Source organism: Taudactylus pleione, unplaced genomic scaffold (genome assembly GCF_031769625.1).
Source record: "Taudactylus pleione unplaced genomic scaffold, aTauple2 ptg000185l, whole genome shotgun sequence".
Classification (NCBI taxonomy): domain Eukaryota; kingdom Metazoa; phylum Chordata; class Amphibia; order Anura; family Myobatrachidae; genus Taudactylus; species Taudactylus pleione.
In genome coordinates, this window is record NW_028284587.1 from 1686324 (window position 1) to 1707787 (window position 21464).

The 21464-nt window shown below is 46.6% G+C and overlaps 1 protein-coding gene across 1 annotated transcript in view; it reads right to left on the bottom strand.

The window, feature by feature from the left end:
* Positions 1–822: 822 nt before the first annotated feature.
* The window catches only part of BARX2 (BARX homeobox 2), a 70034-nt gene continuing 49392 nt past the window's right edge, over positions 823–21464 (bottom strand). Inside the window, exons 2-4 of the mRNA XM_088476277.1 lie at positions 14757–15063; positions 3937–4021; positions 823–2325 (exon numbers count right to left, since the gene is read on the bottom strand). Coding sequence (XP_088332403.1) covers positions 2050–2325; positions 3937–4021; positions 14757–15063 — 668 coding nt within the window. The 3' untranslated portion in view covers positions 823–2049. The remainder of the gene's footprint in view (positions 2326–3936; positions 4022–14756; positions 15064–21464) is intronic.

Below are 21464 nucleotides of genomic sequence, written 5' to 3' on the forward strand. Positions count from 1 at the left end.
AATTTTCTTGACATCGTTGTAAGCATGGGGTAACTTACAGCCGACTGGCGAGGTGCAGAAATCTACTTTGTGTTTAGCACTTACTGTACATGCATGCCTAAAATGAGTATAGCTGTGGTTGTCACTCATGCTCACTGCAAATAAAAACAATTATGCTCCATACTGCTTCAAACTAGGGATGTCCAGGCTCGGATTAGGTTCCAGTTTGCACGCCGAGTTCGGATTTTTCCCTCCAAAACACGGGACTCGGAAAGAGGCAAAACGCCTTCTTGAAAGGACAAACATCATCATTCCTGGACAAAAGTTCAGGAATGATGATGTTTGTCCATGCAAGATGACGTTTTGCCTCTTTCTGAGTCCCATTTTTTTGAGGGAAAAATCCGAACTCGGCGTGCAAACTCGAACCTATCCGAGCCTGCACATCCCTACTTCAAACACACAGGGGGTCATTCAGACCCGCTTGCGAGCAAAGGACGCTTGCAAGCTGGTCGATGTTGTGCAAATGCGCATGCGCACGACGGAGGGAGCTCCGTCGTGCGCATGCGCGAGACCCGGCGAGCGACGAGGAATACGTCGCTCTGGGTCTCGCACCAAAGGGGGCGTGCTGTCGATGGTGAGTGACAGCACGCCCCCTTTGGTGGGCGTGCCAGGGGCGTGGCTGCCAGACGGAGGCGTTCCCATGGGAATGCCTACCGTCTGAAGCCGGCCCCACTGACATCAGTAATGATGTCAGTGGGAGTGATTTTGGCTCTGATAGAGCCAAAATCACTCCTGGGCTTGCGGCAGCGAGACCCTACTGCAGGGTCTCATCGCAAGCCCGATGGTCGCGATGGTCTTGACCATCGCGACCATCTTTTTGGCCGCTCGTATATGCTGTGGGTGGTCACCCACAGCTATGCGAGCGGCCAGTAGGCCGCTCCATTTTCAGGTAGGAGGGATCTGATTCAGAGCGAGCGCCCTGGTCAGAGCGTTCGGCTCTGAATCAGGCCCACTGTTAAATAAGCTTTCTGCCATCTACCCTCTTTAGTTTCATGTCCAATGCATGCCCTCTGGCAACTGTTCATAAATAAATTGCTGTATCTTTGTTGCATTTCACCAAGGCCTATATAGTTACCAAGGGAGAATTTATTTGTGTTTCCCTTGGATACGACACGGATTTGCTCTGCTTTCGGAATTTGGTTGAAGCTTCATCCACGGATCAGCGTTGTCTCATATATAAAGGCAAAACTAATAAAAAAGTTACGCCTAAATGATACAAAGTCTTTGGTGAACGCAATGTATTTTATAAATTATTTCTTGAACATCTGGTGAATGTTTTTGTGCCTTTTTGTCTCCAAAAGTTTACGAACCACAATTTGTTCATAAAGGAAAGAGAATATTTGTCACATACACCCCTCCTATCCTGAGCCTTTGGGTAACATTGTTTTATGAGCCGGACTAACACGGCTGCTGTCAGGTACATACGGTATGTATACACATGTGCACATGTAAATACCACACGCTAGGAGATTTCTTCCCTATATGTAGTAAATTATGCCATGTTATTTCATTTCGACCCTACTGTATTGTAGGCTAACGCTGTAGGAGGTTTTAAATTACAACAGTTCTGTATGAACATATAAACATTGTTTTACATCACTTAACATGCAAAAAAAATAAGGCACTTAATTTGAGCGCATTATCAAGTAAGTCACACAGGGAATTCAGCTTCATTCCCGACACTTTGGCTTTTTTTTTTTTTATCACCCTTTCCACTGCAGTTTCTGGCACAAAAATAAAGAAAACTATATATACACTGTCCAATTGTTTTCCAAAACACAGCAAAAAGTTCCCAGTCTTGTCTGCACAGACCCCCATTAGTCACGGAGATCCTGCATTCTACTCTCTTCTGCCTGGCGGCTTTAACCTCTTCCCTTCTAGATGAAAGAACCCAAAGGGAAGACTCCGTTAATGATCGGGGACTACACACAGGACAAGTCCAGAGAACGTGCCTGGTATCTCCCAATGGTCCTGGGTGCAACAGTCACTCGTCGTATATTGTGTGGACCTTTAGCTCGAGGATCTGCTGTCATTTGTTGAGAGCTCCTGCGAGGATTTGGGCGGCACAGGCGAGGAGAGTGACTCTGATTTTTGGCTTCCTTCCTCTTGGTTTATCTCCAGTGTCTGGTCACTCTGGTCTTCTCCTGACCCCTTCTCTTGGTCCACATTGGGGTGGGCCAGTCCTTTCAGTTTCTCCTCCGCCTCAATCTCTTCAGACGTTGGGATGGAGTTTTTCTTTGGCCTTCCTTTTGGCTTTGTGGGCGCCTCTTGCCCACCCTTAAGTACCTGATTAAAACAACACATATATTTATTTACACGTTTATGTTTTCTGCACCATTAAAAAGTCAAGTATTTTATTGTAGGTATTGACAAATTTTTAAACATGTCCTTAAGGATAGTGCAGTGACTCAGTAACCGATATTGTATGTTACATAGCTAGCCCGTGTGAAAGGCAGGATCCCTTACGTTTTAATAGATTGCTTTCTGTATACAGAATCATCTTTTAACCTGATTAACATGATTTTATAAATGCAGATCCCAAATAAACATATTACTGTGAATTGAATCTAGATATATTGGATTTGTGGCTCGGCAGGTCAGAGCTATCCACACACATACACACACACAAACATACATACATACATACACACACATACATACATACATACATACATACATACATACATACACACATACATACATACACACACACACATACAGACAGACACACACATACACACATACATACACACACACAAACATACACACATACATACACACACAGACAGACACATACATACATACACTTAGACACACACACACACACACACACACACACACACACACACACACACACACATACATACACATAGACACATACACACACACAGGCAAACATACACACATACATACACACACACATACATACACACACACACACATACATACATACACATACACACACACATACACACACACAAACATACACACACACACAGACAGACACATACATACATACACACACATACATACACATAGACACACACACACACACACACACACATACATACACACACAGACAGACACATACACATACACACACACACACACACATACATACACACACACATACATACACACATACATACACACACATACATACACACATACATACACATAGACACACACACACACACACACACACACACATACATACAATTACACACACACACAGACAGACACATACATACATACACACACACATACATACATACATACACATACACACACACATACACACACATACATACACACACATACATACACACACACACACACACACACACAGACAGACACATACATACATACATACACACACATACATACACACACATACATACACATAGACACACACACACACACACATACATACACACACAGACAGACACATACACATACACACACACACACACATACATACACACATACATACATACACGCCTGCGTTCGGATCTCCACTCCCCGTTTTCAAGCACATTCCCCTGTTACCACCCACAAACTCCTCATCCTGTCACTCAAATTAGCAGGCATTCGCTATTTTGTGAACACACGATTTAGCGAACATCGCTAGGAGCGAACGAGCGGCCGCTTACGAGCGGCTCTGAATCAGGCCCTGAGATCGCAAAGTGTTATCGATTCCGTACGCAATTTCCAACGGACCCGCTCACATTGGCTTGCGTGTGCACAGTAAGGGTTTTCGAGAAGTTTTCGCACATGCACAATAGCAAAACATCGCCCAACTGTATGCTAATTGGCACTTCGTACATCTCTGAGTCAGGCCTATAGACATAAAGGAACAATGAATAATCTCATGAGTCTCTATTTGAGTCAACTTACAATTTTCTTCCACTTCATCCTGCGATTCTGATACCAGGTCTTCACCTGTAGCTGTGTCAGACCCAAGGACTGAGCCAGGTCCAGCCTGAAAAATATGTGGAACAGTCATGACTTAAAAGAACATGGGCTGAATGTTTCTCAGAAAACGTATTGGTGGTCGGTCAGGGGCGATGAGCACAGTACAAGCCAATGTCACTGCTACCGCACTCTAAGCTTTACCAAGATGGCACAGCCGGGAAAATAGGTATAACAAATCGGAAATGTTATATAAACCATGTTTGTAAAAGCAGCCAAGCTATGGTCTCATCCAATATTCAGTTCATTTCACTACTAGAGTCCTTAATCTCATATAAAAACGCAGGAGGTATATTTATTAAAGAGTATTTTTAAAAGTGGGGATGTTGCCCATAGCAACCAATCAGATTCTACTTAAACATTTAACTAGCACCTTTTAGAAGATAATAGCTAGAATCTGATTGGTTGCTATGGGCAACATCTCCACTTCTAAAAACTCTCACTTTAGTAAATATAACCCCAAGATGGGCAATTGTATCATAAAAGTTATTCATAGCTTGTTCTCTTGCAGCAATGGGCACCAGTCCTATTACAGCACTGGTCTGAGGAAGTTGGCTCCTTAAAGTGAAATAAAGATGCCTAGGGAAAGGTGACCTATACAGCAATGCTACCATTCAGTACCATAGCAGGACACCTCTGCGCCCTTGGCTGGCAAATACCATTATGACATCACACAAAAAGTGCTGAAGGAGCACTGGGAACAGGAAGATGGGTACCAAGTGCAATTAAGGACACGTCATGTAGCAAGGTAGAAAAGAGAGGCGGGGTGCCGCCTGGGTTAGTAACTGTGCCATCCCCATTACCTGGCTCCCTGGAGGTGGCACCCTTCCTTACAGGTCTGCTACCATTATAAGGCTTAGGTTATGCAGTCTAATAGGTTCCTCCTGAACGCCTCTATCCTAGTGGAGGAGTCCTACAGCTTTGGTGAGACATCCCTGAAGGGGATGGAGTTATGGAGTCTCATTGCCGACATCGAAATCCCAACAAGGAACTTAAGCTAGGCATCGAAATACCGAAGCCTTTCTTAATCCCGACACCGGGACGCAGGATGACGCTAGACCAAACGAGGTAAGTTCGGGGCACCCTTAGAGTTAGCCGGGGTGGTGGAAGGTTAGGTTTAGGGAGCGTAGTGGTGTTAGAGTTAGGTTTTTTGAGAGGGAGGTTAAGGTTAGGCACCCCTATGGGGGAGGGTTAGGGTTAGCCACCACTGGGGGGGTTAGGGTTAGGCACTAAGGACCTCATTCAGAGTCGGTCGAAGCTGCCGCTCGGTCGTACGGGAAAAGGAGCCGTATATGCAAATGATTCCCTCGCAAGTTGCGTCCCTAAGTTCGGATCGGTAGCTGGCCGACCAAGGGGAGGAAGCGGTCGGAACGCAAAAAAATACGCCCCCTTCTCGTACGCATTACACGTCATCTCCGGGCATATAAGGATTAATCGAGACCATCGGGAACCATCGGAACTGGTCGTAGAGCTTAAGGTTGACCATACCCTCTCTTAAGCTCTACGATCATGTCAGTGTAAAAACCTCCCATGTCACATGTGCCATGACGCTACTTTGTTAATTATGTACTCCCATAAACCGTATGCACTCCCATAAAACGCCGTTCGCATAATTAGGCACGCCTGCATTCGGATCTCCACTCCCCCGTTTTCAAACACCTTCCCCTGTTACCACCCACAAACGCCTCAATATGTCACTCAAACTAACGACCTGGCTGTGTTCAAGGAGAGAGAAATTTCTGATCGTAGCGGCTAGTTTGCACACGCGCATTGCGAACTTTACGCATGCACAATATAGCGAACATCAGTGGCGTACGACTGTGCGGCCGCTTCGACCGACTCTGAATGAGGTCCTAAGGGCAGAGGATTAGGTGTAGACACGAAGGGGGGGGGGGATAGGCTACAAGAGGGGAGGGTAAGTATACCTACCCGGCCCCTATCGGGATACCAGTCATCGGGATGCCGCTGTCAGTATTCTGACAGAAGGCATCCCGACAGCCAGCATTACATAGCAATTCCCCCTGAAGTACTGATAATTTGCAGTTCCAATATGGTGGCCGCTCCTTCCTGCTTCACATCTGATACCGCCACACAAAATATTATGTGTTACTTATTGCGCCATTTCATGATATATGAAACGACAACGGACTCTGGACCTGATTCAGAACCGCTCGCTAGGATGCGTTCGCACGCAGCCAGCCGATTGTTAGCATTCTGCGCACGCGCACGCATTGCGATGCGCGTGCACGAACCACTGCGAGTGATCGGAATGCGTTCGCTTGCTGCGCATAGACTGCCCGGTAGAATGAGTGACTGGAGATGCTGTTTGTGGGTGGTGACAGGGGCTGGCCCCTAGAAATGGGGGAGTGGAGTTGCGAACACATACATGCCGACATTTCACTCCCTCCTTCCGGGAGGGATCTGTCGGGCTTCTCGGCGGGGGGCGGGTCGCAGCAAAAAGGGGGCGTGGCCCGACAATGATGAACATTTTGGGTCGGAGCATGGGGGTGTGGCAGCACGATCGCGTCATCGCGGCTCTGCCCCCTCTTCGCAATGCCGTTTTTAAAGGCATTCTGAGGCAGGGGGCGGGGCCGTGATGACGCGATTCAGTGCAAATCGCGTCACTGGCCCCTCCGCTGCCGAGATTTTTATGGTGAGTGCAGGGGGGGGGGGGGGGGGCGGACGGGTCGCTGGTGCCCGGGAGACTTGCCTGCCTTCCCGGGAGGTCGGGAGCGGCACCCGATTTTCGGGAGGCTCCCGACCAAATCGGGAGGGTAGGCAAGTATGTGCGAACACCGGCATGCCTGAGCGTCTTAACGCCGTTTCAGAGGTGTGCATAATTAAAAGGCATCATCATTGTACACGTCACTTGGTAGTATTCACTCACAGTGCTTGCGGCAGGGTACGGTCAACCACAAGTGCTGCGATCGCATCTGTTGTTACTCAATGTTACCGATGGTTGCATACACTTCCTGGACATGACCTGCGCAAGTGGGCGTCTTCAGACAGGCTGGTGGGCGTCTGCATACACAGAGCGATCGCACGCTAAGACATAGTGGGCGTGCTAATGCTTTGCCGAGCGATCGCCTGCCTTGACGGATTTGTATACGCATCTAGCGAGCGGGTCTGAATAATGGCCCTGATTCAGACCCACTCGCGAGCGGCTGTCCGCTCGCAAGTGGGTCGATGTTCTGCACTGAGCATGCGCACGACGGAGGGAGCTCCGTCGTGCGCATGCGCCAGACGCGACGAGCGACGGAAAGTCCTTCGCTTGTTGTGTCTGATCAAAGGGGGCGTGCTGTCGATGTTGATTGAGAGCACGCCCCCTTTGGTGGGCGTGCCGGGGGCGTGCCTCCCTGACGGGGGCGTTCCCACGGGAACGCCTCCCGTCAGAAGCCGGCCCACTGACATCACTAGTGATGTCAGTGGGAGTGATTTTGGCTCTGATAGAGCCAAAATCACTCCGGAGCTTGCGGTTGAGAACCTCAACCGCAGGCTCCGGCTCGCAGTTTCGATGGTCGCGATGGTCACGACCATCGCGGCCATCAAACTGCACGCTCGTATAGGCTGTGGGTGGTGACCCACAGCTATACGAGCGTCCAGGAGGACGCTCCATTTTCAAGGAGGGCGGCCCTCATTCAGAGCGTGCGCTCTGCTCAGAGCGTACGGCTCTGAATGAGGGCCAATGTCCTCTGTTTTCTATTTTTTCTAACCTACATGCTGGAACCGGGGCTGATTTTCAAGAGGAGTTTTTACTGTTGTACAAGACTTTTAACAACAGTTTCACTTAACACTTTACTGTCTGGGAGTTTGAAATCCCCAGCAATAAATGTCTCAGTTTAGAGCTATTTCTTTTTTATTAGTGCAAATGCAAGAAATGGAGCGACTGATCTTCCCCAGCAAATACTGATGCCAACTCAGATGCCAGGGCCGTATAGGGGATTTGCCCATGTTGCCTGGTGACATCACTATGCAGCTGGGGAAACATTTAAGACTGAGACAGCTGGACAGACAGAGAATTTGGCCAGACCAAAGGAACTGCATTTCTTTATACAGTCTGTTAAATGGAAGTTAATGGGATCATATATTGTTACGTGCTTACAGCAAGTGGAGAACAATTTTCTTAGGTTGTAAGTGCTGACATGCATGATCCCCATTATATGTAGGGTTTGTGTATCAAATAAACTGAGGGGGGCATTGAGTTCCCCTGGTAAGCTGGACATCGCTGTGCCCTGTAGCACAAACCACTCATTCCCTCGTTGCTCATGCTAATATCAGCCCAGGGCCGGCTCTAGGGGTGTTCGACCAGTGCGGTCGAACAGGTTCGCCACCCATAGACCGCGCACCTCTCCCCAACATCCTGTAGGCCTAAGTGGCCCACGGGTGGTCAAATCAGGAGGTTGGGGACCCCCACCACCGCAGCTGTACGGCGGTGCCGGACCCCGGAGTCTGAATAAATGCTGCGCACATGCACGCGGCATCAATTCAGTAACGGAATAGGGCTGGGGGAAGCCCAGCCAGTGAGGCTCCCCCCAGCCTGATGTTATTTGGAGGCGTGCCATGCGGGCACGCCTCCAAATAACATCATGTAGGGTGTGTGGCCTATGTTAATTAGGCCACACCCCGATTTTTGGTCATCGCACACGATATTGGGGCGCACTTTTGAGAGCCGGCACACCTGTATCAGCCCCTCCCCTGGTGTACAAGTGTGCGTCTGCATGTGCTGAAAAGCCCACTTTGAGCGTCTTTAGACACTGTAATACCTCTTTGTGCCTCTTTAGATGCCACCAGTGGCTGGTTTTACCTAGGGGCTGCAAGGCTGCTGCAACCCCCCCCAACCCCTCCAGTAAAATCCGGCACCTCCTCTGAGCCAGTGAGTCCGTGCACTGGTTTCAATGTCGGTGGCTACCTATTGGAAGCAATACCTGCCAATCACACACAGGACAGACAGTCCCAGGGGGAGGCGGTTTCTCCCCCTGGGACTGCCTATCCGGACTTCTTCCAATAGGATGCCACTCCTCTGCCTTACCATCAGCCCTTCCCGGCTTCTAGTGGCTGCAGCCGATGCAGTCCTTAGAAGCCGGTGTTTGTACGCATGCGCCGGTCCCGTTGCCTGCCAGGCCCATTACACAGGTGCCGGGGCTGTCTCCTCAGGCTCTGTTCGGGACTGCACACCGGGAAGCCGCCCTGTGTGAAGAGGATAGGAGCCATTGCTGGATGCCACCATCCGTCGCACCACGGCCTGTGACTAATAAATTATTTATGAGGTGTTATCTTAAAGCAGAAATCAATCCAAAATGTAAAGCTTTAGGAACCTTGAAGGTAAAATCTATTGTTCAGTGTTCCCTGACTTTATGCTGAAGTTCTGTTTCACAAAGCAAAGTATCACCGCCTCACTGTACTATACTCAGCTCCTCCTACACCTTTAGGAGATTGGTCCTCATTCAGAGGCAGTCGCAAGAAGCGAGCGCTCGTTCTGAATGAGAGCGGCCATTTATTTTTTTTAGTGCGGCCTCCTGGCCGCTAGCTAAGCTGTGGGTTACCACCCACAGCTTTAGCGACCGACCAGGTTCATGGTCGCGATGGTCAAGACCATTGCGACCATCGGGGCTTGCGACGAGACCCTAAGGTTGGGTCTCGGCAAAAGCAAGCCCCAGGGAGCTTCCTGCTCTGATCGAGCCGGAAGCTCCCCACTGACATCCCTGCTGATGTCAGTGCGGCCGCCCACAAAACAGCAAGCGTTCCGTAAGGAACACCTCCGTTTGTGAAACAACCCCCCCCCGCCACGCCTACAAAATGGGGCGAGCTGTTGATCACCATCGACAGCCGTCCCTTTTGTAGTGAGCTCCGGAGCGTGTGCATGGCCTTAAAATCGACCCGGTTGCAAGCGCTCAGTCTGATTGAGGGCCACTGTCCTGATAGAATGTTGTACAGGTGAAAACAATAGACAAATCACGTATCCTAGTTACAGTAACATCACTGTCCCCGCCCCTCTGTGCGTGTCCACCAATCCACACATTACTGTAATGTGGCCACTGAAACTCTTGCTGTATAGTTAGAGAAGCTCCTCCCTCCTAACATGGTAGCCTGCTAAAGCGTAATGAGAGAGACTTTGGGCAAAATTTACTAAGCGACGGTTTGACGGCGGGTTCTATTCTATTCTAAACCCTGGTGGTTTGTTGGCGGATTCTATTCTGTTCTAAACCCCGGGGGTTTGGTGGCGGATTCTATTCTGTTCTAAACCCCGGGGGTTTGGTGGCGGATTCTATTCTGTTCTAAACCCCGGGGGTTTGGTGGCGAATTCTATTCTGTTCTAAACCCTGGGGGTTTGGTGGCGGATTCTATCCTGTTCTAAACCCTGGGGGTTTGGTGGCCGTTTTGCAGAAGTTTCTAAACAAAAATGTGTTTTGATGGCAGTTTTGCAGCGGTTTTGGCCTTAGTAAATCTGTAGCTAGCAAAACCACAGTCAAAACACATTTTAGAATAGAATAGAACAGGGCTGTCATTTAGAAACTGCTGCAAAACCCCCACCAAACCCCCAGGGTTTAGAACAGAATAGAAACCACCACCAAACCGCCGCTTAGTAAATTTTGCCCTATGATGGGCATATCTACTTACATGGAAACCAAATTACTCAAGCGCTCAAGCCTCACCTGTGATAAGGAATAATTACCTGCTGCAGTAAAAAACAAAGGGGAAATTGCTAACCCCACAAACAAAATATCAAATAAGATAATACTGCGCTGGAAGAAATACAAATTCATCCAATATACATAAAAAATATATTATTTAATTAGATCAACCGGCCAGTGAAGTTATATACTAAATAGCAGACTTCAAGAGTAAGATAGAATAAGACACTGGAGATAAATAAACATTTATTTGCATTTACATTTGATATTTATCAACTGGACACAGTGACCGTGATTCATTACAGATCGCAAAGGCGATTGCAATAGCGATTACGCACGCGGTCTCACTGCCATAGTATGCTAATCCATTGCGATCGCTATGCCGTCGCTGCGCCGCAACACAACATAAGGACGCCCACCTTACCTGGCTTACACACATCTGTAATCCTTAGCAAGACTGCAAAACCATCGGTAACAGTGAGTACCATCGCAGCCTCACGTACACTTGGCACAAGCTCTGACCTTACTCAGGAATTGCTAACCTCAGCGCACGCTATGAGTACTGAAGCTACGTATGGCATCGCAGTGGATAATTTATATACGCCCCTGCAACGGCATTCAAACGCACTGGCACGCCTGCGTTTCGACGACCACCCCCCGTCACCACCCACAAACGACACTTCCTGTCAATCACTCTGCGATGGGTCTGTGTAGTCACTGCGACCGCAGTCCCGATCGCAGTGGCCCGGTTCATGCACCGCAATGCATACGCATGCGTAGAATGCAATAATCGTCCGATTGCGTGCGTAATCGCAGTTGCGATCGGCAGTGAATCAGGCCCCGTATACCAACTTTTAGACAAATTGTACTTATATTTTTTATTTTTATATCTAGATATACTTATCTGTTGTATTTAAATGTGTATATGTTGATCATTTGGTCTATTTTTGTGACTGATATGCTACATGGTATTACTGTAAATTAGATTGTTATTTTGTATCTTACTCTAGAAATCTGTTATATAGCATATGACTTCACAGGCCGGTTGATCGAATTAAATAATAGATTTTTTATGTATATTGGCTGAATTTTAATTTTTTCCAGATATCTACTTAGATGTAAACACTGTAGATACTTCATGTATATTAAGCTATTCAGGAATAATGGCAAATAGTGAGCTTACTGGCTCATTGTTAATGTTCTCTTCCTAGTGGTTAAAATCCAACATTTAAATGTTGCAGCTTGTAGCAGCATTTCTGTTTAAATAATAGTAGGGGCAGGGAAGGCAAGAGCCAATCCTACTTTTATTATAATCTGAATTATCTATATAATAAGCGAGAAAGTGTGTCTGTCTGTCCGTCTTTTTGTCCTTTATGCATGGCCAGAGTTTTGGACCTAACTCCACCAAATTTGGCATGGTGGTGTAGTTTGACCAAGATTAGGTCAGGGCCACACACTGTCGCACAATCCCTAAAAATGGGGACACTCTTAAATTACACAGGTTCTGGGGCTGGCTCCAATGGAAATTGGCAGTCTGCCAAAAACCTGTGAGAAAGCTACAAATGTATTCTTTTAACATCAGTCTGAGCAAACTTGATGACTCATGCAAGCTCATATTAAATCCAGAGCCTCTGTGTTTGCATGCAAGGGCGTAACCAGAACTTTGTGGGCCACATAGCAAGATCTTAAAAGCCCCCCTCCCCTGAGGTAAAAAAAACACAAACATTTGCCCCCACACAGAGCCCATTCAGGTTATGCCACACAGTAGTACCCATTATACACATTATGCCACGCAATAGTAGTGCCCCACTACTACTTACACTACACAGTCCTTTACACTACACAGTAATGGCCCTTACACATTATACCACAAAGTAATGTCCTTTACAGATTATGCCACATAGTAGTAGTACCCCATTTAACACATTGTTCCACACAATAGTAGTGCCCCTTACCCATTATGTCCTCAAGAAACTCACCTCTCTGTGTCTCTCCAGCAGTCTCTCGCATCTGTGTGCCATCAGCAGCCAGAAGGTGTGGATTTGGGACTGGGCCGTCAGCAAATTACAGCTGGTGCATCGACAGGTAGCACCGGCGCAATTTGAATCTGGCACCAGTTCGAGCCAATAGAAGCTCACGGACTGGCAGCCAATCAAGATCTGCCACTGCTGATTGGCTGCCGGTCCACAAGCTCTCATTGCCTCGTGACCAGCGGCGCTGTCTCTCCATGACTGCTTGCTAGTGCGCCGGCTGCAATCAGCTGGCAGGCCAGCACCAAATCAACATCGCTGACACCCAGGCCCCCCTTGATGGCCCTGACTGGACCGGCCCACCTTGTGTGCGTGACTGGGTATAGGGGGGGAGCGGCGGGCCACAGAGCCAGCTCGGGCACCATAGAAGCTACACCCCTTGCACCCACAGTAGTTACGCCACTGTTTACATGCATATTAGCAAACAGTGGGGTCCTTTTCAGGATCAATGGAATGGGGTTATAGGTGAGGACAATTTAAACAAATATAGGCTTCAGGTGTATTTCAGGGTCCAGTCTTCAACCCGGGCAACGCCGGGTATCCCAGCTAGTTGCTTAATAAATGTCAGCTGAAATATCCATCTCTTAAGTAGATAGTTTAGAAACTTCTCTAAGATATGTACATTTTTCCCTATCTAGGCAACTGAAAAGTTTATACCAAATTCATATAATTTAATAGTTTCTATTGCTAGCAGTGGCAGTTCCAGAGGTGGGGTTGCAGATCAATCTAAAATTCAAATAGGGGAACCACACAGACTGCCAGTGAGTCCCGGCCGGCAGTGTTTGGCACCGTTTGGTGTGGCAGTTGGTGTGGCAGTTGGTGTGGCTCCCCTATTTGAATTTTGAACTGCGCTGCAGTCTGACCTCTGGAGCCACTGCTGACTGGGAGTCTGAGCTAAGATTAAAGTGTTCACATAGTTTTGATGATGGTCCAGATGGAATTCTTGGGGCTTTCTAAGCCATTATCTCACTGTTGGGCCTATTGGTCAGTAGTTTCCACATATATTAAGTAACTACCCATTCATTACCCATTAAGCAACTACCCATTCATTATTTATGCTTTAGCCTGAAGTGTCAGCCCCATATTCATCAAACTGCGAAAACTGAAAGTTTTCAGAGCTTGCTTGTGGGAAAGGGAACTGACACCATCTTCCTATTGGTTCTGGAGTGCAAAGAGGGATCTGAATGGATCTCTATTTGTGCATGGGTGAACTCAGGGCCTGATTCAGAGACGGATGCTCTGAAAGAGCGCTCGCTCTGAATCAGGGCGGTTTTTTGTGTGTGCGGCTTCCTGGCCGCTCGCATAGCTGTGGGTGACCACCCACAGCTATTGCAAGCGGCCAGGATGATGGTCGCGAAGGTCAAGACCATCGCGACCATCGGGGCTTGCGACGAGACCCTTGCGGCAGGGTCTCGTGGCCGCAAGCCCCAGAGAGCTTCTGGTTCTAATAGAGCCGGAAGCTCTCCCACTGACATCACTGGTGATGTCAGTGGGGCCGCCCACAAACGGCAGGCATTTGCATGGGAATGCCTCCATTTGTGAAGCCACCCTCCCGCCACGCCTACAAAACGGGGCGAGCTGTCGATCAACATCGACAGCCGTCCCTTTTGTAGTGAGCCACGGAGCGAGAGAATGTCTCTCTCGCTCCGGGGCTTGCACACGCGCACTGCGGCCACTGCGCGTGCACAGAGCACACCATCGACCCGCTCGCGAGCGCTCAAGCGCTTGCAAGCGGGTCTGAATCAGGCCCTCAGTTCACGCATGTGGACTTACACTGCCCGCCAGTGTAAACTATCACCACTAGTATTTAACAGTGAAAGTGTAGGAGGTAGGATTCTCAGCACAGCTGCTTTTTGGAGCAATGCTGAATTGCTAAGGTACTTTAGCCTCCTACGCAACAACGAAGGGCAAGTTGGATAATTTACTATCGGGCGGCCCTCTATAATGAATGGGTCCCACTGAGAGATGTAAAATACAGACAATCGCAGGTGTTGCTTTATTGCTTTGTTGTAAATGACTCTCAGGCATCCATTTTGTGTGTATGTGACCACAGTAGGTAGAAATAAACTGTACACATACTCACCGGTCTGGAGTGGATAAATATTTCTGCTTCTGGAACTTCTTTTCCAGTCCCATGAGCTGAACCTCTGTGAAAATGGTTCTGCTACGCCGTGGTTTTTTCGCACGAGAGGTCGTCTGTTCCAGCTCTGATTCGCTGCTTTGGGGGGCTTCACTGGCAGGGGTCTCTGAGCGTGCACAGGGAGGAGAAAGGTGTGTGGGAGACAGCACCTGAATGTGTGAAGAGGAAGCTGAAGGCACCAAGTGTGCGAGCACGCCGGGCTGGTGGCTGATGACTGAGAGAAGCGGGTACGATCTGAGTGAAGATGAGCCTGTCATTGCGAGAGAAATCAAACACAGTTTACTTCCAGATATAACATACAACACTCTAGAGTTAAAGGATCTATAACTTCAAAAAGGGTACTGGAATAATAAGAACAATATTATACAGTATGGGGCATATGTATCAAAGCTTGATGTGAGATAAATTTGTGAAATATATATCACCAACCAATCAGCTCCAAACTATCATTTCTTAAACACAGCCTGCAAAATGTAAGTTAGAAGCTGATTGGTTGGTGATATTTACCTCACAATTTTATCTCACATCAAGCTTTGATACATATGCTCCTAATTTTCAATAGTCAAATACTTTGCCTTTAACCCCTTTTGTACATTCATGACCAGAACTTACGTCACAGCTGCTGTATGCTTGGAGTTGGTTTAACAGGGACTAAGGGCCTGACTCAGACTCGGTCGCGAGCACTGTGCGCTCTTGGGAACGCCTCCGATTGGGGGCGGCCCCACCGACATCACGAGTGATATCAGTGGGAGAGATTTCGGCTGTTAGAGCCGAAATCTCTCTGGGGCTTGCGGCAACAAGACCCTACCACAAGGATCTCGTCGCAAGCCCGATGGTCGCAATGGTCTTGACCATCGCGACCATCTTCCTGGCTGCTCGTTATAGCTGTGGGTGGTCACCACACCTATGCGAGCGGCCAGGAGGCCGTTCTAAAAAAACAATAGCCCGGCCCTGATTCCGAGCGAGCGCTCTGTCAGAGTGACCGGCTCTGAATCAGGCCCTAAGTCTGTGACTGCTCTATGTATTGATGTTTAACACTGTTCTCTTTAGAACTGGTAGTACTTTCCATTCAACAACATATTCAAATAAATGGTCCTTTTATCTTATTTGTATTAAATATAGAAAAAATTATTTGATCATGAACCTGCCCTTAATTGTCTTCACGTCACTTGTATTTCTTCCAGTGGTTGATGTTGACATACGTCTTGAAGGAAGACATGACCATCAACTAGGCACAACTATGGAGTAAAGAGATTCTTCCCAGTTTTCCACCAACAAAGATAAAATGATGTGTAATAATGGTATCATATTTCCCCAGGAGTGTTGGGACACTTGTAGAAGCTATGCCAAGGTGGGCCCGGGTCGCATGCATCCATAGTCACCTCCAAGAGCCGGAGGAGGGAGAGATCCCATGCAGGGTTAGAAATGACAGCTGAATATGGACGCCAGTCTACTGAGAAATTGTAATTGTGAGTACAAGGATCTTGCTGAATCCAGCAATCTACAGAGGACCTGGAAGAGGGCAATGAGATTAAACATCTTAATTTAAGGCGGAACCCCATTTCTAGGAAGAGAATGAGAACAAGTAATGGCACTCCGCCACCACCCATCCATTTCTGTCCCTAGTTATAGTGTGAAAAATTGATTCAGCCTCTTTTATGTATTTCGGGCACTGTGTTTGTTCTATTCACTGTTTACTCTTTATACACCTAAACTGAATGTTCCCATGTTCTTTGTACTGTACTGCTGCTGAATTTGAATAAACATTTCTTAAAATATATATATATATATATATATTTATTATACATATATTATATATTTATACATATATATATAGACCACAATGACAGCGGCACTCAGTATAGAAACTGGATACAGAGGCAGAATTAGTCCAACGTTTTGATACTCTTTATTGTATCGTCATCAGGGTATATATATATATGTACATATACCTGGACAAGAGGTGGCAAATCGATATTAAAAGTAGAGAGATATAGGTCAGTGATCATACTGCCGGTTTTCAGCACTAACTGGACCGCAATGGGCTTGATGTTCCACAGTCAGATGATAAAAAGAAAAGCCACATGTTACAATGTTACATGGGTTAAGAAATTAATAAATGAGACTAGTTTAAAGCTATGGCATTAGACTATTGCAAACTTTCCCCAGGAGGAGGCTTACAAACACTTCTGTCGGCTTCATTAACTGCACATTACTTACACACTTATAATTAAAAAGCCACTAATAATTGTGTCAGCTATACTGCTTTGATAAATTAGCAACTGCTTTAATTAATCAAGGGCTTGAACTGAATTGTTCACCGCAGTTATTCACAGTTGGCTGAGTGCGCTGAGAAGCTGTACACCTCCAGGCTCCAACTGAGAGGATCTGGGTGGCCAGAAAACCTACTGTTAACAGTTTACTTGTCTGTGTGCAGATACAGAAGGCTCTCCTGCAAAGCCTCCTAGGAGAGAGCTTCCAGGGCTGAAGAGTTACTAAGTCACTGTCACTGTGAGAACTCTGCCGTTTCCTCCCGGGCATATACAACCTGTTCTGTTTTGGAAGACAAGGGGTTGAAGATGGGAGATTAATGGATGTCATTCCTTGGCAGATTGGTTCAGCCAGAAGCCAAAATGCTGTAAACATACATTAGAATAAAAAATGGGCTCTATAATAGCTCGCTGAGTGTAGCATGTATGGGACTTTCACTGTTTACTCTCCCCATTACAGTCCTGCTGTGAATATATACAGGGGCTGCTCACTTGCTCTACTTACAGGAGGTGTATTTGTTTGTTTCATAATTCTCCTTATAGTCCTTCATGTAAATCTCAGGCTAAATCACACCTGTATGCAGTAGCCTTATTATGGTGGGTTATACAATTATATATATATCAAATGGTATCGTTGCTATGGGCCAAGATCTAAATATATATAGAGAGAGAAAGGCCGCGACACTCACAGGACTTAGGGGACCATTTATCAAGGATCGCTTTTGCAAAGTGATCAGGGCATGCCAGTAACGCCCCTGATCGCTTTGCAAAAAGCGATCTCTTCGGCCGGATATATCATTTGGGAAATGCAGGGACATGGGCTCCAAAAGGATACCGTCCCTGTGATGCCTCCGGAGAGCGGCCGGCCACTGCATGGGGGTGGTGCACATTCACAGTCCCGTAGACTGCACATGCACATCCACCATAGCCGGGGAGGGTTCTGGCGGATCCCCCTGCCAGCTAATAGTGCACGGCATAGCCCATAGGCTACACTGGCTAACGCCACCTTCAGATGGCATTAGCTGCGGGGGCCAATATCGGGAATGCATCACATTCCGAATATTGGTAAATTTGGCAGCATCGCTTCCTCCATAGAATTGGAGATACCTGCTGCGGTCCCTCCTTCATACATATGGGGGTTCTTAGTATTTGAGGTAAACCTCCCGAAAACTGGTGTTTTCAGGGATTTGACCTCAAATACACTTTGATAAATAGGCCCCTTTCATCCTGATGAAAGTTAAATAAACTGAAGTTTAGATGACAAGGAGATCTAGGTGTTGTGTCAACAGAGTTTCTTTAATTGAATAAGTCCTGAGAGTGCCGCAACCTTAGTCTCTCTGCATACCACACATCCGAGGGCACCCAGGCACTTTGCTACTGATTGGGGGATTGCTAGCCAACCTACTGCTTTATATATATTTGTATATATATATACTGTATATATATAATGTATATATATATATATATATACTGTATATATAGACCAAGTAGTTTATTGAATACAGTTGTCTGTGGATGCTGTCATTACACAATTATTTAACACTTCCAGTTCCTGAGTCAGTTATGAGGAAGGCAATTCATTTTACAAAGTCATAAAAAGTGGAGCCAAAATGCAATGTCTATGGGAACATTGTATGAAATAGCAGGAATTTAACTTTTCTTAAACACTATTTTGAGAAAGCAGAACAAGCGAAACGCGCCTCAGCTTCTCTGACATGAGCCAGCTATCCGATTCCTACTTGTTGGCCCAGTTAGATTATCTACAGGCAATGAGCAATGTCTGATTTGCTATTTGTTTCATATATATACCTGAGACACAGAATTACTGCCTGCGTCAATGATTGAACTTTAATGGGCTTGTGTCTGTGGACACGTGAATGAGTGATTTATATCGAGCTGCTATTCCCAATAACTGTGGAAAACGAATTTATTTCTATACCATGCAAAAAATGCTAAAAGGAAGATCTTTTTTTTTTCTCTATAACAAATATACATTTATTAAACACACTCCATCATACTGTACTTAAATCTACAATTATTTTCTCTTTTGCTTATTTGTCATTGTAATAGCAATCCATAACTAACAGTAGACTGAACGTGTTCCCATCCACTACACGGGAATGCTTAGAAATCTGTAATGTACACAAGATCTATTAGAATATTTGAATGGTAAAGATGAGATTCTTGTGATAAACCTTACATGCCGTTGCTTAATCAACACTGTGATGGAATATTGCAACTATATATATATATATATATATATATATATAAAGCGAGTGCTCCCCCTACTCATCTCAGTAGCTATAAGGTCTATTTATATGTTTCCACTGAATGGTAACAATGTGTATGTTTGATTGGGGATGTAGTCAGGAAGCCGACAGTCTAAATACCGACCGCCGGCTTCCCGACTGTCAAATCCTGACAAGGTACTAATGTCAGGCGTCGAAATCCCGATGCCTGTCATTAGACCTTTGCCGGGAACCCGACATCGCGAATGAATGAAGGTAAGCCGGGCGCGAACACCGCGACCATCGGGGCTTGCGACGAGACCCTTGTGGTAGGGTCTCGTCCGTAGCAAGCCCCAGAGAGCTTCCTGCTCTAACAGACACTCTCTCCATTGACATCACGAATGATGTCAGTGGTGCCTCCCACAAATGGCAGGCATTCCTTCGGGAACGCCTCCGTTTGTTTAGCCACCCCCCTGCCCGCCTCTAAAACGGGGCGAGCTGTCAATCAAAATTGACAGCCGCCCCCTTTTGGTGCGAGACCTGTAGAGACAGAGCGCCCGTCGCTGGCCGGGTCTCGCGCATGCGCATGTGCAGTGAGGGACCATCGACCTGCTTGCGAGCACTGTGTGCTTGTGAGCGGGTCTGAATCAGGCCCAATGTACATGTCCTATAAAAGCAATTTAAAAACAGCGATGAACCACAGACGACTTTTACCAGTTTCTTGTTGGGAATCCCATACAATCATTTTCATGTTTTATATGATACTAATACAAGTGATATTTTATTAATTCTGACCCTTATATATGAGTGTCCCACTACAGAATACTTGTTCTCTTCAGGCCTATACAGCACAGAACTGCACAGAAAAGAACCTAACATGCATTTACATAATTACAGTGCTCAAATAAGTATGTTGGAATATACACAGAGGGGAGAAGGCCGATTTGTCCACCCACTTCCCAGCCCCTGGAAAATGAATCCTGACCTTGTCTTTTGTAAATACTAGGACAATGCATGTTGGATATATTTGAACCATCACCCTTGAAAGTCCAACCTGCTAACTTTAGGACTGACCTCTTTATTCATTTCAACTTCTAGGTTCTTCTCATAACATACTGCTGGGTTATTATGCCACATTTACATCTTAAATTAAGATTAAGGGGCCCATTTATCAAAGTGTATTTGAGGTAAAATCCCCGAAAACACCCGTTTTTGGAGGTTTACCTCAAATACTAAGTATCCCCCGGATGTATTAAGGAGGGACCACAGCAGGTATCTCCGATATCTATATATAGGATGATCTCCGATACCTGCTGTGGTCTCTACATTACCGCTGGCAGCCGCATCCCCCTAAGGTTTCTATGGGGGATGCGAAGCTGCCAAATTTACCAATATCCATATTTTGATGCATTCCAAATATTGGCCCCTGCAGCTAACCGCTATGGGCTACACCGTGCATAATTAGCCGGCGGAGGGATCTACCGGAACCCTCCACGGCTATGGCGGATGTGCATGTGCAGTCCTCGGAACGGCGCATGGGCACCACCCCCTGCACTGGAGACATCGCCGATAGGATGGCTTTTTGCAATGCGATCAGGGGCGTTAGTGGCATGCCTTGATCACATTGCAAAAGCGATCATTGATAAATGGGACTGCAAATGCACAGCCGCCATAGCCGGGGAGGGTTCCGGCAGATCCCTCCCCCGGCTAACTATGAGGTGGTAGCCCATAGGCTACAGACGCCATCTTAAGTTCGCGTTAGCTGCGGGGGCCAATATCGGGAATGCATCGCATTCCGGATATCGGTAAATGTGGCAGCATCACATCCCCCATAGAAACCTATGGGGGAACGGCTGCCAGCAGTAATAGAGGGATCACTGCTGAGGTCCCTCCTTCATACATATGGGGGATACTTAATATTTGAGTAAACCCCCGATTATACCTCAAATACACTTTGATAAATGGGCCGCTAGATGAGATCTCAATTACACAGGTGATGGAAAAATCAAGATTCAAGTGTTCAAGATTATTAAGTAATACGATGTAACATAAAGAATCACAACTGATATTGGTACACACTCTGACAATCTGTCATTACTAAAAATGTATATATACAGTATATATGTATATATAGTGTGTGTATATACTATGTA